The 12,128-nt window shown below is 52.2% G+C and overlaps 1 protein-coding gene across 2 annotated transcripts; it reads right to left on the bottom strand.

Moving 5' to 3' along the window:
- Positions 1–329: 329 nt before the first annotated feature.
- Positions 330–10,386, bottom strand: SSRP1 (structure specific recognition protein 1). 2 transcript variants are annotated; one of them, XM_032846441.1, is made up of 17 exons: positions 10,272–10,386; positions 9,657–9,809; positions 8,601–8,786; positions 7,944–8,049; positions 7,473–7,663; positions 7,137–7,367; positions 6,900–7,003; positions 6,668–6,796; positions 6,167–6,388; positions 5,367–5,439; positions 4,813–4,951; positions 4,642–4,687; positions 2,609–2,738; positions 2,015–2,185; positions 1,765–1,853; positions 1,042–1,228; positions 330–813 (listed from the first exon to the last, which is right to left on the bottom strand). In XM_032846441.1, the coding sequence occupies exons 2-17, from the start codon at positions 9,708–9,710 to the stop codon at positions 742–744; spliced, it is 2,130 nt and encodes a 709-aa protein (XP_032702332.1). In that variant the 5' UTR covers positions 9,711–9,809; positions 10,272–10,386; the 3' UTR covers positions 330–741. The 2 variants fall into 2 exon arrangements, with proteins under 2 accessions (XP_032702332.1, XP_032702333.1); XM_032846442.1 differs by having other exon boundaries at positions 9,657–9,792; positions 10,272–10,370.
- Between the last annotated feature and the right edge of the window lie 1,742 nt (positions 10,387–12,128).

Here is a 12,128-nt window from a genome sequence, read left to right as displayed (position 1 = left end):
ATTCCATTATCTAAATTCGTGCAAGACCCTTGACTCACAGGTGATTAAGGGCTGGGCCAGAAGCGGCCTCCCTTCAGCTTGGCTAATGGAGTGGAATTGTGAGAGTGGCTTCCTAATCAGATCAGCTCTCATTTCTAGCCTCTCAGGTGGCCCATCCCGGCAGAGAACTGTGAAAACCAATGCTCGTCCAACCGGGAACAGAACAGGATGTACCTGGAGGCTTGCTTCCCGGCTGGCCGGCAGGGCCCTGCCTGGTCACAGCAGTATGGTAAGCACCACCCTCCGAAAATGGGGCGATACAACAGGGCTAGAGAGAAGGCATTAGGACATGGTTTCCAAAGTCAGTTCCCTTTATTAAATGTTGATTTTTCACAGACCAGAAATACAAAATAAAAGTAGAAATGGGCCCCCGTTAGGAGCTATAGGCCTGACCTCACATGACCCCTGCTGCAGCAACTTGAACAGAAGCAGCAGCCCTAAGGTGGGGAGAACAGGCCCAGGATTCCACCCTGCACCGCACTGCCCCACCCAATCTCTGCCCAAATGATAAAGAGCCACCCTTGGGAAGCAGAGGAGGATGCCTCCCCTGCTGCCTCAGCGAAGTGCATTCCACCAGGAGAGCCTGTCAAAATGGCACAAAACCCGAGGACTACATTTCATAGGAGAAACTGGTACAAAACATGGGTGGGGAGACCGCAGGTGTCACAGAGCAAGCCCAAGGAGAGAGAATTTTCCTCCTCTCTACTCATCAGATCCTGATGCCGAGTCTTCTGAGCTGGGGGGAGTACTGGCCAGCTCCTCTTCTTCAGAGTCCTGAAAATCAAAGGTCTCTTAAGGCCCCTCCCAGGGAGCCACTTTTCAGTGGGGAAGGACCCCTAATCCCATACCCACCCACCCCCAAATGCAGCACTGGCCTTCAGAACCTCCCATGTGCACCCTTCTATTCCACCTCGTTACTCTTACAGACCCACCAACCCACAACCCGACCCTAGACATGCACCCCTCTGCCTCAGGTACCCCTCACCCCCAAATGTGACACACCTCACTCCGCCTTCTCTTCTTTTTGCTCTTGTTCTCTCCAGAAGAGCTCTCATCACTGGACACAAACTCCTTGCTCTTGAAGCTCTCACTTAGCTGCCTTGATGAGGACTTGGATGATGAGCCCCTTGAGGGTGTTGATTTCTTTTCCACCTTCACCTTTACCTTCTTCTTCTTCTTTGACTTGTCCCTAAAGGAGCAAGAGGGGAAAGGGCCTGGACCTTCAAGTTCACCCACCAAAATCAATCCACCCCTAACTTTAACAGGGCTTCTCTCACTCCCAGCCACACTGCCCATCTCACTATAAATGCAAACCACCAGCCGGGTGAGCCCCAAGTGCCCCAAGGGAGAGCCTCCTAAGTAAATAACCAGAAAAATCAGAGGCCAGAGCTTTAAGCGGTCTCATGTGCAGAACTTATTTGACATCCATCCCTTGCTTCATCTCTAAAGTTTCATGTGAATTATGTTCCATCATAATTTTTTGTTAATTCCTCCACACCTTCAAATAAAACTAACTCTCTAGGAAAAGGGCCCCATTTATCCAGTGACCTTAGGAATTCTCTAGCACATTACCCATACTTGGGCAATTGCCTACCCAGACTTGAGAAGCACTGCCCGACAGCAGTCAGAGGTACCTATTATCTTTAACACCCCAATTCTCAACCTAGACCCACATAAATAGATGTCGAAAAACACTTACTGGGCTATTTTGTTCCCAACACTCACCTCTTAGAAGACTCACCCCGGCCCCCTTCATATTCTTTCATGGCTTTTTCATATTCCCTCCTGGCATCCTCAGCCTTCCGATCCCACTCCTGTCACACACAGACACACACACATACCCACGAAAAAAAGAGAAGAATGAGCCCTCTTCCTGATGCAGGCAACATCTAGACAGAAAAGGTGCACCGATGGCCCATCCCTGCCCCCTCTATCAGTTACTAAGTCGCCACCCCTCATTTCTGCTGCCATTCACCTCTTTCTTCTCTTTGGACATTCCCTTCCAGATCTCGCCCGCCTTCTTGGAAAGATCCGTGATACTGATGCCGGGATGGTCTGACTTGATCTTCTCTCGGCTGGCATTGAGCCACAGCATGTAGGCAGACATCGGCCTCTTGGGGGCATTGGGGTCTTTGCCCTTCTTCACCTACATAAAAATCCAAATGCCTTGAGCCATCCATTTCTCACAGACGTCCACCCTCTCCAAAACAAATTATTTAGATCACCTGCTCAGGGAAAAAAAGAAAATGAGAGGACTGAAGAGGCATAAAGCTAGACTGAGAGCTCCCAAGGCCAGGAACCCTGTCTCCTCCCCCTGCACCCACTACCTCACTCACTAGGGAACCCTTGCCTCAGGCTCCTGGGACAGAAGCTGGTCTCCTAATTCAGATCTCCCAGAAGCTAATTAGTCCAAAAGCCAGAGAGAAAAATTTCCAAGATACTCCTCAAGGTCATATTCACTGGCTACACAAAGCAGCCCCAGAAGGACCACCTGACAGGCCCTACTGCTGGTAGACAGGAAAAGGTAAAGGGAATGGCTCCCCACCACCCTTCCACTCTGAGTGTGCACCTCCACAGGCTTCTTGCGGCTTTTTCGGTCCTTGGCCATCTTGGCCTTTTTAAGCTGCTTCCGTTTCTTTTCATCCCGGTCACTGTCACCCTCATTACTAGAGGAGCTAGCTGAGGCGTTGCTGTCAAACCTGCCAAGGAGAGGGGGCTTAGACCCAAGGAGAGCACCCCATGGCCACAGGACAGGAGGGAAACAAGTCTAAAGCGACCTGCCCAAAAAAGGGGAGGTGGGACCACAGGACAGCCTCCTGGCCACTAGTCCCCATCCTGCTTCCTCCTCACAGCTGAAGTGGCTTCAGCTGTCCCCTCCCCACACCTGGCCCCTTCTCCACACCCAGCCGTGGCATCAGTCAGCCAATAGAAGACAAAATAACGAGTGGGCTTCAGCTGCTCTCTTTGCTCATGGGCTGACCCACGCCATCCCATACTCTTGGGGACAGGCACTTGGGTCTTATCTTGCCTGGAACACGACCCAAGTACTCTTCACCACTTCCTTTGAGTTAGCTGTCTTAATCCACCCCAGAGTCTTTTCTGATAAAGAGATAACTACTATAGAAAAGGGAAGGGTCGCCTGGGTGGCTCAGTGGGTTAACCCTCTGCCTTCGGCTCAGGTCATGATCCCAGGGTCCTGAGATCAAGCCCCGTATGGGGCTCTCTGCTTGGCAGGGAGCCTGCTTTCCCCTCTCTCTGCCTGCTTCTCTGCCTATTGTGAGCTGTCAAATAAATAAATAAAATCTTCAAAAAAAAAAGGGGGAGGGACGTTTTTAAGATAAATAATATAATAAAATAAAATCTAGGGGCACCTGACTAGCAGTTGGAAGAGCATTCAGCTCTTGACCTCAGGATTGTGAGTTCAAGACCGCTTAGGTATATATATTACTTTAATATATATATATATAAATACACATATATAAAACGGGAAACCGATCTCAGTCCAAGTCCGTCCATACCCATATAATTAAGTTCTATCGGATAGGCATGGAACTCCTCAGAAGACAGACAGACCTACATTACACCTGTATGGTGCTGGATGATTTTTAAGGGATTTTTGCAAATATCTGCTCACTGACCTTCATAAGTATGTGGCAACCCGAACTAGCAAACTCCCATATACATATGCTAGGCCTATATATATATGTATATGTACGTATATATGTGTATATATATACACATATATATATATACCATGTATCTACATATATAGCTCTACATATCTATTTGGGGTTGCGGGAGGTAAGTTGGGTTTTTTGGCTGCCCAACATTCATTTCCAATTCTTCTGGATAAAGAAAAATTCTTCCTAATTTTCTGTGGGAACCACCTTGCCCCCACTCAGGAGGGGCTCAGTCCACCCCCAGAATTTAAGGGTGGGTACATGCCTAGTTCTAGCACATCAGCACACATCCTGGTAAGGGGCAGTGACCATGCTGTTCACTGCTGCCCTGAGAGAAGAGGCACTTCTGGGTGTTAAACCAATAGCATTAAGCCTGCCCAGAGCTTCATGTGACACTGCATGGGCCAAACTTACCTAAAAATAAGAAAATCAGAGGAAGTAAAACAGAATCCCCACAACTTTTGAGCATCTGGATCCAGGTACCTGAAGCCCACTATATCCCTGGACTCTCCAGTTAGGTGAACTTACAAAACTCCCTTTTATGCTAAAGTCAGTTTGAGTCACGTTTCTGACTTGGCAATCAGGAACCTTGATCAATACAGCAAGGGGGGGGAACCACCTGAGGTCCTAGGTGAGGACACAGAGACTCAACAACTCACCCCAAAAATCACAGCAAGGAAGTGGGCAGGTGCTGGCTCTTATTCCTATTTTCTCCCCACTTGTTTTTTTGGTTTTACTATATGCCTTAGACTTGCAAAGCCCTTGACAACTTCCAAAGCATTTCTGGTAACACCTCAGAAGAGGTCGCTCTTCCACCCTGGGTCAGTAGCTAACATTAAGACATGAGAAATGTTCAGCTATCTTCTGGCCCCTTAAGCTTATAGGCCTCCACCTCACCCCTGTGAGTTGAACCAAAACTCACTCCTCTGCCACGTCTTCCTCCTCTTCACCTGGATTGAATGACTCATCTGAAAAAGAACAGGATGCATCAGCTTTGCCCCAGAGACCCTGCCCCCCTCCCCTGATGCCCAGCTCTGGCCCCAGGCAAGAGCTTGACCGCCCTCGTGCCCCAGCACTGCTGAGGCGAGCCCACCGGTTTCTTCTCCTGAGTCATCGCTGCTGTCATTGGCATTCTCTTCCCGGATCTTGCCCTCTTCCTTCATCCGCTCCAAGTAAGCATCATGCTGGTCCTCATCAGAGTCGGCGTACTCATCGTAGCTTGGGTTCATGCCCTAGCCAGGGAAGAGATGCGAGTGAGGGCCAAATCACCCTGGCGCCAGAACCCTGCACACTCAAAAGCACCCCCCAACCCATGCCTGTGAGTAGGATCAGCTCCCAGAAGACCCTGGGGCTGCATGGTCCACACACAGCGCCGTGCAGGGCCTATGCCCGAGAACCTCCTGCCAACCAGGTTAGTCCAAGCCCCTCCCTCTCCCAGCCCCACTGTGGGGGCTCCTGAGGCAGCGAGACTGATCTAAGGTCATGCTGAGGAAACCTGCACCGGGAAGGGGGGAGGGTCACACGCACCTCTTTTTTCTATAAGGGTAAGAAGAAAAGACAGAGTGAAAAAGAAGGCAGAAGAATCCCCGCTCCCGGCACACCCCCGACAGATCAGAAGAGGCTCATCCTTCCCTCACACACAGGTACCTCTTTGAGTCCTCGGTTTTTGATGTTGAGTTTTTTGGCATTGACAAAATCAAACAGCTTCCCATACTCCTCCCTGTGAGGCGAGATGCACCAGGTTACTAGACAGGCGGGGCCCATGCCCAGGGTGGGCTGCACGCTATCCTAATACCCACAGGCCAGGACAGGTTTTTGGGTCGGGAGGTGCTGACCACGTTACCCAAGCTAACAGCTCGGAGAGCCCCCAGAGGACTGTGGTAAAGAAGGGTCAGACACTAGTCGCAAAAGGAACACGCAGAGTCTCAAGCGTCTGGGAAAGAAAAGGTGGGGAGGGTGTGTACCTACCCACCAGATATGCCCAGAGCAGGGGGGAACGTCACGGAAAGGGACATTTACACCTCTGTGCTAGTCTGAATTTTGTACTTCACAGGGTTGTCGTGAGGATGAAGTGGGAAGACGTTTGAAGACTTTTGGCCCACAGTGAGCACTCAATAAACATTAGCTGCTGTTTTCTCAGGCACAGAGCTCATTCCAGGAAAGGGAGAGATAGCATTTCCTTCATGGGGGGAGTGAAGAAGGGCTAGTACTGAACACATTATATGGGAAACAATTTAAGTACAAAAAGCAAGCCAGGGAGAGGCTTTCAAGGCTGACCACTCCAAGAAGGACCAAATCCCAAGGAAACAAAAGAAAAGTTCTGCTCAAGGCCTGAAAAATTGGGGAAGAGTCATAGGCCCAGAAAGGCTCCCACGCCATGCCAGGCTTCCCAGTAGAGGCTCGGTCCAGACCAGGATTCCCAGGAAGCGACTGGCAGAAGCTCTCACCTCTCAATGCTACTGAAGGTATACTGGGTGCCCTGCTTGGTCTCAATTTCAAAGTCAAAGGAACGAGTAGTGGTGGTACCACGGGCAAAGTTGACAAAGGAGATCTCATCAAAGCGGATGTGCACAGGTGGCTTGTGGACGTAGATGAAGCCCCGCTCCAGAGGATAAAGCAGTCCTGAGCTTGCCTTGTAGGAGCAGGTGATGCACTGAGCTCCTGAGTGCCTGGTGGAAGAGGCGGGGAGCCCAGTCAGTGTCTCCCCAGGAGCAGGAGGCAAAGAGCCAAACGCACATTTCTCAGCAGTGACACACATGTGCTCAGGCCCTGAGGGTAAAACCCACTATGCTGCTCTGATGGAGACAACTGACACCCGTCATGCTCTGACCCAACCAGACCCCTAGGAGACTGTGTTCCCGGCCCAGGAGGGGTTTACCGAGAAGACACAGCATAGCGCCCCCACTCCTGCCCCTGGTCAGGCCAGGATGCCAGGCCGGCACTCTCACCCTTGGAAGTTGCCTGGCACTGTGATCTTGCGGTTGACCAGCGCTTTCATGACCCGGCTAACCATCTCGTACAGGGATCCTGACATGTTCTTAGTGAGCCGGCCCTCAAAGCGCTTCTCCACCTCTTCCCTACAAAGAGAGGAAGGCAAGGTCACCGGTGCTGCTGCCTTCTAATGGCATACCAGTCTCCTGCCTGGACAGTGGAAGGACATGAACTCAAGGACATACTCACTCATTCATGTTGAGAGTCAACGAGATGTCCTCATCCTTGGAGAAGAGGAGGATCAGGAAGTGGTAACGGGTTTGTCCCTGCTTGATGGGGGGATCTAGACTGATCTGGTAAGGAAGAGCCAACAAGGTTTCACAGCAATCAGGGTTCCACAAGAACTGCTCATTAACCAAACACCGGCAAGATGGATCTATTGGGCAAACACCAGGACGAGATCCAGCCCCCATGATTTCTGCTTACCACAAAGAACATCTGGCGCTGGTCTTTGTGGGGAAGCAGAAAGAGACGCAGCACCGTGGTATAGGGGATCTTGTAGTCAAAGGTCTTGCCGTGAAGGTGCAGAAAGGTGGGGTAGATCCGAATGTCATAACGGCCTCGGGGAGTCAGACACTGCAGCTCCCGGAAGATGCAGATGGCGTCTCCAGTAGCCTGGATCACATCCGCCTTAGACAGCACATTCTGGGCAAAGGCCTGCAAAAGTACACGCTGGTGATCAGGCAGCAGGGATCCTGCTTCCAGGCAAGCCAGGGCCTGCTCAGCACCATCTGCTCTCAAGGAGACCAGGGGAGGCCTCACCTCAACAGGGTCCACACCATCCTCCTGAGTGGGCGGCACATAGAAGCGCACCTCCATGAGGGACACCTCTGCATCATCGTTCTGGTGGAATTCCAGTGTCACCTCGTTCTTGCCGGTGGTACACTGGGACACATTGCTGAGGGGTATCTCAAAGACAGGCTGGTCACCAATGTCAAAGGAAAGCAGCTGCCCTGAGAGGAAAGGGCTTATCAACCACAAGCTCCTCCCCTCAAGTCTGCATAAACAACAGCCAAGCCAGACACCCAAGGACAGAGCACTGAACTATTTGGCCGCACTGTACCCCCAAGACCAGGCACAGTGCTTTATACACTATTGGTCCTCAATAAATTTATGATGAATTACAAACTGATAGGAAATCAGAAAGAGTAGCAGAAAACGAGCAAAACAAGGTAAAGGCTGCAACCCATAATCCTACCTTCTTCTCCAAACCTCAGTCTTCCCCAGACTCACCACCAAACTTCACCGTTCCCCAGTTCCAGCCCTTCACACAGAGGTCCTTCTCCATCAGCTCAAGGCGATAGTGAGTTTTGAAGAAATCCGAGAGTTTCTCAAACTCCTGTGGGCAGAGGGGAGACAGAAGTCCCTACAAATCCTTGTGGCCTTAACACAAACATTCTGGGATTCTCTCTGAGAAACTGCCCTCAATCTACCTTCTATCAGAAACCCAGCTGTTGAAAGAAGCTATGGCCAGGGGCTGGATCTCAGAGTTGGGGAGGCTTAAAGTATGGTCATCTCCTGGTCATGGGCCTCCCCAGGCTCTCTGACTTTATACAGGCAACGCTTTAATGAAAGGGAAATTAACATGCAGTAAAGCATTTATCTCAAACAGTTCAAAACAGAAAAACAAACCTCAAACTAAAAGACTAAGATTCTGAATCTGGACAAAGGCAATGAGCAGAAACCACCAAAAAAATGACAATGGTAGAAAACCTTCTGGAGTCAAAGCACAAGACACCCAAGGCTGAACACTGCTTAATGGCCATAATGGCCCTGCTCTGAGGGGCCAAAACTAGCAATTACATGCTTATCAAAAGAGCCCCAACTCTTTCTAGAATACGACACAAGGTGGCACAGTAAAAGGAGGTTTATGGCCACAGGACACCTCACCGATTCTCGGAAGCCGTCATACTTGTAGACATGGCCATTCTTCGTAAGCAGTTTAAGTCCGTGGCCCAGGGCGACACGGCGCCAGATGCCTTCAGTCAACTCGCCGGCCTGGATATTGTCCACTTTGCCCGTCTTACTATTCTTGAAAATGATACCCTGGCGGCTCAACCTCAGCCGGCCATCGTTCTGTTGGGAAAACAGGCCCAAATGCAAGGTTACAATACACACTGTGTATGGGGCACAACGCCTACAACTGGGCTGGCCAGACCCTGATGCAGGACCAACAGATGCAAGGGGCAGGGTGAGGAAGAAGAGACAAGCAACCAGGAAATCTGGATCCTAAAACCAAACCCGGGCATCCAAAACCCCTGCAGGTCCTTAGTCTGCCCTTGGGATAGAGCAGCACGAACAGTCCCTTTCAAACCACAATCCTAGAACTCCTCTACAGACGCTTTTTGAGTTAAGTGGCTCAACTTAGAATTTTTCAACTCTATGATGGTTTTAAAATGACACACATTTAACAGAAACCATAATTTGAGTTTTGAATCTGTTAACTTTTCCCAAGCTAGCAACAGGTGGTACAATCGTCCCCTGATGCTGGGCAGTGGCAGCGAGCCATAAGCTCCCAGTCGGCCACACAATCACCAGGGCTGATCACCATCAACAGTATTTAACAAATTACATGAGATGTTCAAACTTTGCTATAAAGTAGACTTCGTGTTTGATGGTGTTGCCCAACTGTACACGGATGAAAACATTCTGAACCTGTTTAAGGCTAAGCTAACCTACGATGTTCATCAGGTTAGATGTTTTAAATACGTTTTCGACTTAAACAGTATTTTCAATTCACGATGAGTGTTTGGTGATGTAACCCCGTTGGAGGGGCAGGAAGATCTGTATGCATTGCCCTTTGTTGGGGGAAACACCAACTACACATTATCCTCCCGCTCCTTTTCTAAAATAGCAACATCATCAAAGCAAGCTCTTACTAATGGATGAGTGGTCTACTCCGCCTTCCCTCTCTCAGACTTTACTAATAGCCCAGGTCCTTCTTACCATGGAGCCTTTCACCTCCTGATAGACGTCGTTGAACTCCAGTGTTTCCGCCATACTGATCTGCCCCCGTTGGCCTCGATCGGGAGCTGGGCCCCAACTCCTGGGTGGGTGTGCGGGCACTCAGCACGTTGGGAATCTGAATTTAAGAGGGGGCTAGACAAACATCAAAGACAACATCTCACTCGGCCCACGGATGGAGCCAGGTGGCATGCCCTGGCGGAACCTGGGATGTCTCAGAATCTCCTCTGCCTGGGAACCTACAGCGGGCCCTGCAGACCTCAAGGAGTCAGGCCCAGCAGGGGCTGGAGAACCCGGCTTGGAAGAGCGCTTACAGCGGGACCCGACACCGGCTCGGGGCGCTCCACCGGGCGCCATGGCAACGGGCAGCAGAACCCCGGGGCCTGACCCTCAGCGGCGCCCCGACCCAGCTCCGAGCGCAAAGCTTCCCTCCCAGCACTCCCACTGCGCCGCGGCCCTGGACCTGCGGCTCCCCCGCCCCCTAAAATGGATTCGCCCGCTGCCCGTGGATTCGAACGCGGAACGGTCCATCTTGAGGATCCCGCGGGGGGAGCGGGGCCCGCGCCCTCTCGGGGCACGGGGCCGGCGACCACCCACCTCCTCAAGCTGCAGCCTCGCGACGGCCCAGGTGCGGGCGGTGGGCGCTCTGGGGGACGCGGGAAGGGGGGGCGGGGACAAGGGGGATGGGGGGGACGCTGGGGAAGCTTTTCCCGCGTGCGCGGCCCCGCGTCCCGCCACCGGAAGCCGTGCACGGACCATAGAGAGGGTGAGCTGGCTAGAGAGACACGAGCCCGGCCCGCCTACGAGGCGGCCTCCTAGAGCGTCAACCGCGCAGGAGGACCTGAAGGAAGCGGAGCTGTGATTCAACTCGCACCGCGTGGCACCTGATGAGAAGATGGGAGGGTGGAGGGCTGCAAAATTACACCTCTGGGGGTGGGGGGATTACACCTCTCCAGTGGAGGACTAGGTTCTGCAGAGAAATTCTGTAGTTTTCTCTTGTCGGGCTTCCCACGGACGCGTGTGTGTGTCTCTCCCAAGCCGCCCTGCACAGGGGTGGCCCCTGTGGAGTGGTAGAAAAAAGAGTCTGTGGGGCAAGAAGACAAACATTGCGCGCTGCGGAGAGAAATGAGCCGCCCGCACCCAGGGTGCCGGCGTCACGGTGACTGTCCTAGTTGCCCCGGCGCCCAAACACTTCACTTCGGAAAACGCGGTGTGGGGGAGGCCTGGAGGAAGCTGGCGGATGGCGGGGTCAGATTCCCGCGCTCGAGTCAGTCCCCTCAGAGCCCGCCCGGATTCGAAACCCCGTCTGCGCGGCCTGGAGGCCCGCCCAGGAGAGGTGTTTGAGTGTGTCCGCCCCAACCTTCCTTTGCAGATGGGAAAGCCGAGGCCCAAAGAGGATGTGCCCAGGGCCCCAAGTCTCCTTGCCGCCCCGCCCCAGTTCTCCTCTGTCCTAACCACGGCGATCTACATCCAGAACGATGGATGGTACCTATCCTGCATGAAGACATTAGAACAGAATTTTTTTTTTTTTAAGAGTTTATTTCTTTATTTGACAGAGAGAGCACAAGCGGGGAAGCGGCAAGCAGAGGCAGAGGGAGACGGAGGCTTCCCACAGAGCGGAGAGCCCCAGGCGGGGCTCCACCCCAGGACTCTGGGGTCATGACCCCAGCCAAAGGCAGATTCTTAACTGACTGAGCCACCCAGGCGCCCCTAGGACAGAATATTTAAATTCAAGACTTCCCTGGCTATCTGACTTAGTTACGCCCGCTTGCTAACTGAGCCCTGGGATAAGAGAGGGCAGGAATACTATGCTGCTCCCTGACCTCAGGACTTCAACCTCTGGGAATTGGCTCTTCTTGCACTGTCCAGTAACGTGCATTCACCCGCATTCAGTAACTACGGATTGAGCTCCCACTCAATTCTAGGATTTGAGGAAACTAGGAAAGAAGACAGAAACAGCCCCAGCCTTCCAGGAGCGTGTTATCAAACGAAAGATTCAGGGAAGTAAACTCACAGGAAAACAAAGCCGGGGCATTGCAAAGGGTTTTAGGAGCACGAAAGCAGCTGGTGAGCCGGGATGCAGATGCAGCATAGGAGAACGGAACAGAAAGGGTAGACAGAGTGCAGATAAAACATGACTCCCAGAGGGCCCTAGCCAGTTGCATCCCAGGCAATCAGGAGCCGGGGATTGGAGACCCCACCCCTGCCGTGACATCACAGGGAAGTGGGGTGGAGACGAACAAAAAGGGGGTCCCCCGCCCTGGCCTTGGACTCCTGACAGCCCAGAGTGCCAAGGGTAGAGAGAGCCTGGGCACTGAGCAAGGGTTGCCTGACTTAAAAGAACAGGCTCCCCATTCCTCAAGCCTCCTCCAAGCTGTCCCCTCCAGGCTTTGATCTCTGTCTCCCTGTTCTGAGGACCTCCCCCTCCTGAGGCCACCATTGGGTCCCTTCTGA

This window comes from Lontra canadensis, unplaced genomic scaffold (genome assembly GCF_010015895.1).
Source record: "Lontra canadensis isolate GAN:19392208 unplaced genomic scaffold, GSC_riverotter_1.0 scaffold176, whole genome shotgun sequence".
Classification (NCBI taxonomy): domain Eukaryota; kingdom Metazoa; phylum Chordata; class Mammalia; order Carnivora; family Mustelidae; genus Lontra; species Lontra canadensis.
The sequence above is the reverse complement of the archived record's forward strand: the minus strand, read 5'-3'. Positions and strand labels throughout refer to the sequence as shown.

Excerpts from the sequence above, each read along its gene's own strand:
- SSRP1 (XM_032846441.1), bottom strand. The coding sequence starts at position 9,710 with ATGGCGGAAACACTGGAGTTCAACGACGTCTATCAGGAGGTGAAAGGC. Across the intron at positions 5,440-6,166 it reads ACCTTCAGTAGCATTGAGAG|GGAGGAGTATGGGAAGCTGT; the intron begins GTGAGAGCTTCT and ends CTCGCCTCACAG. Across the intron at positions 2,739-4,641 it reads GAGGAAGACGTGGCAGAGGA|GTTTGACAGCAACGCCTCAG; the intron begins GTGAGTTTTGGT and ends TCTCCTTGGCAG.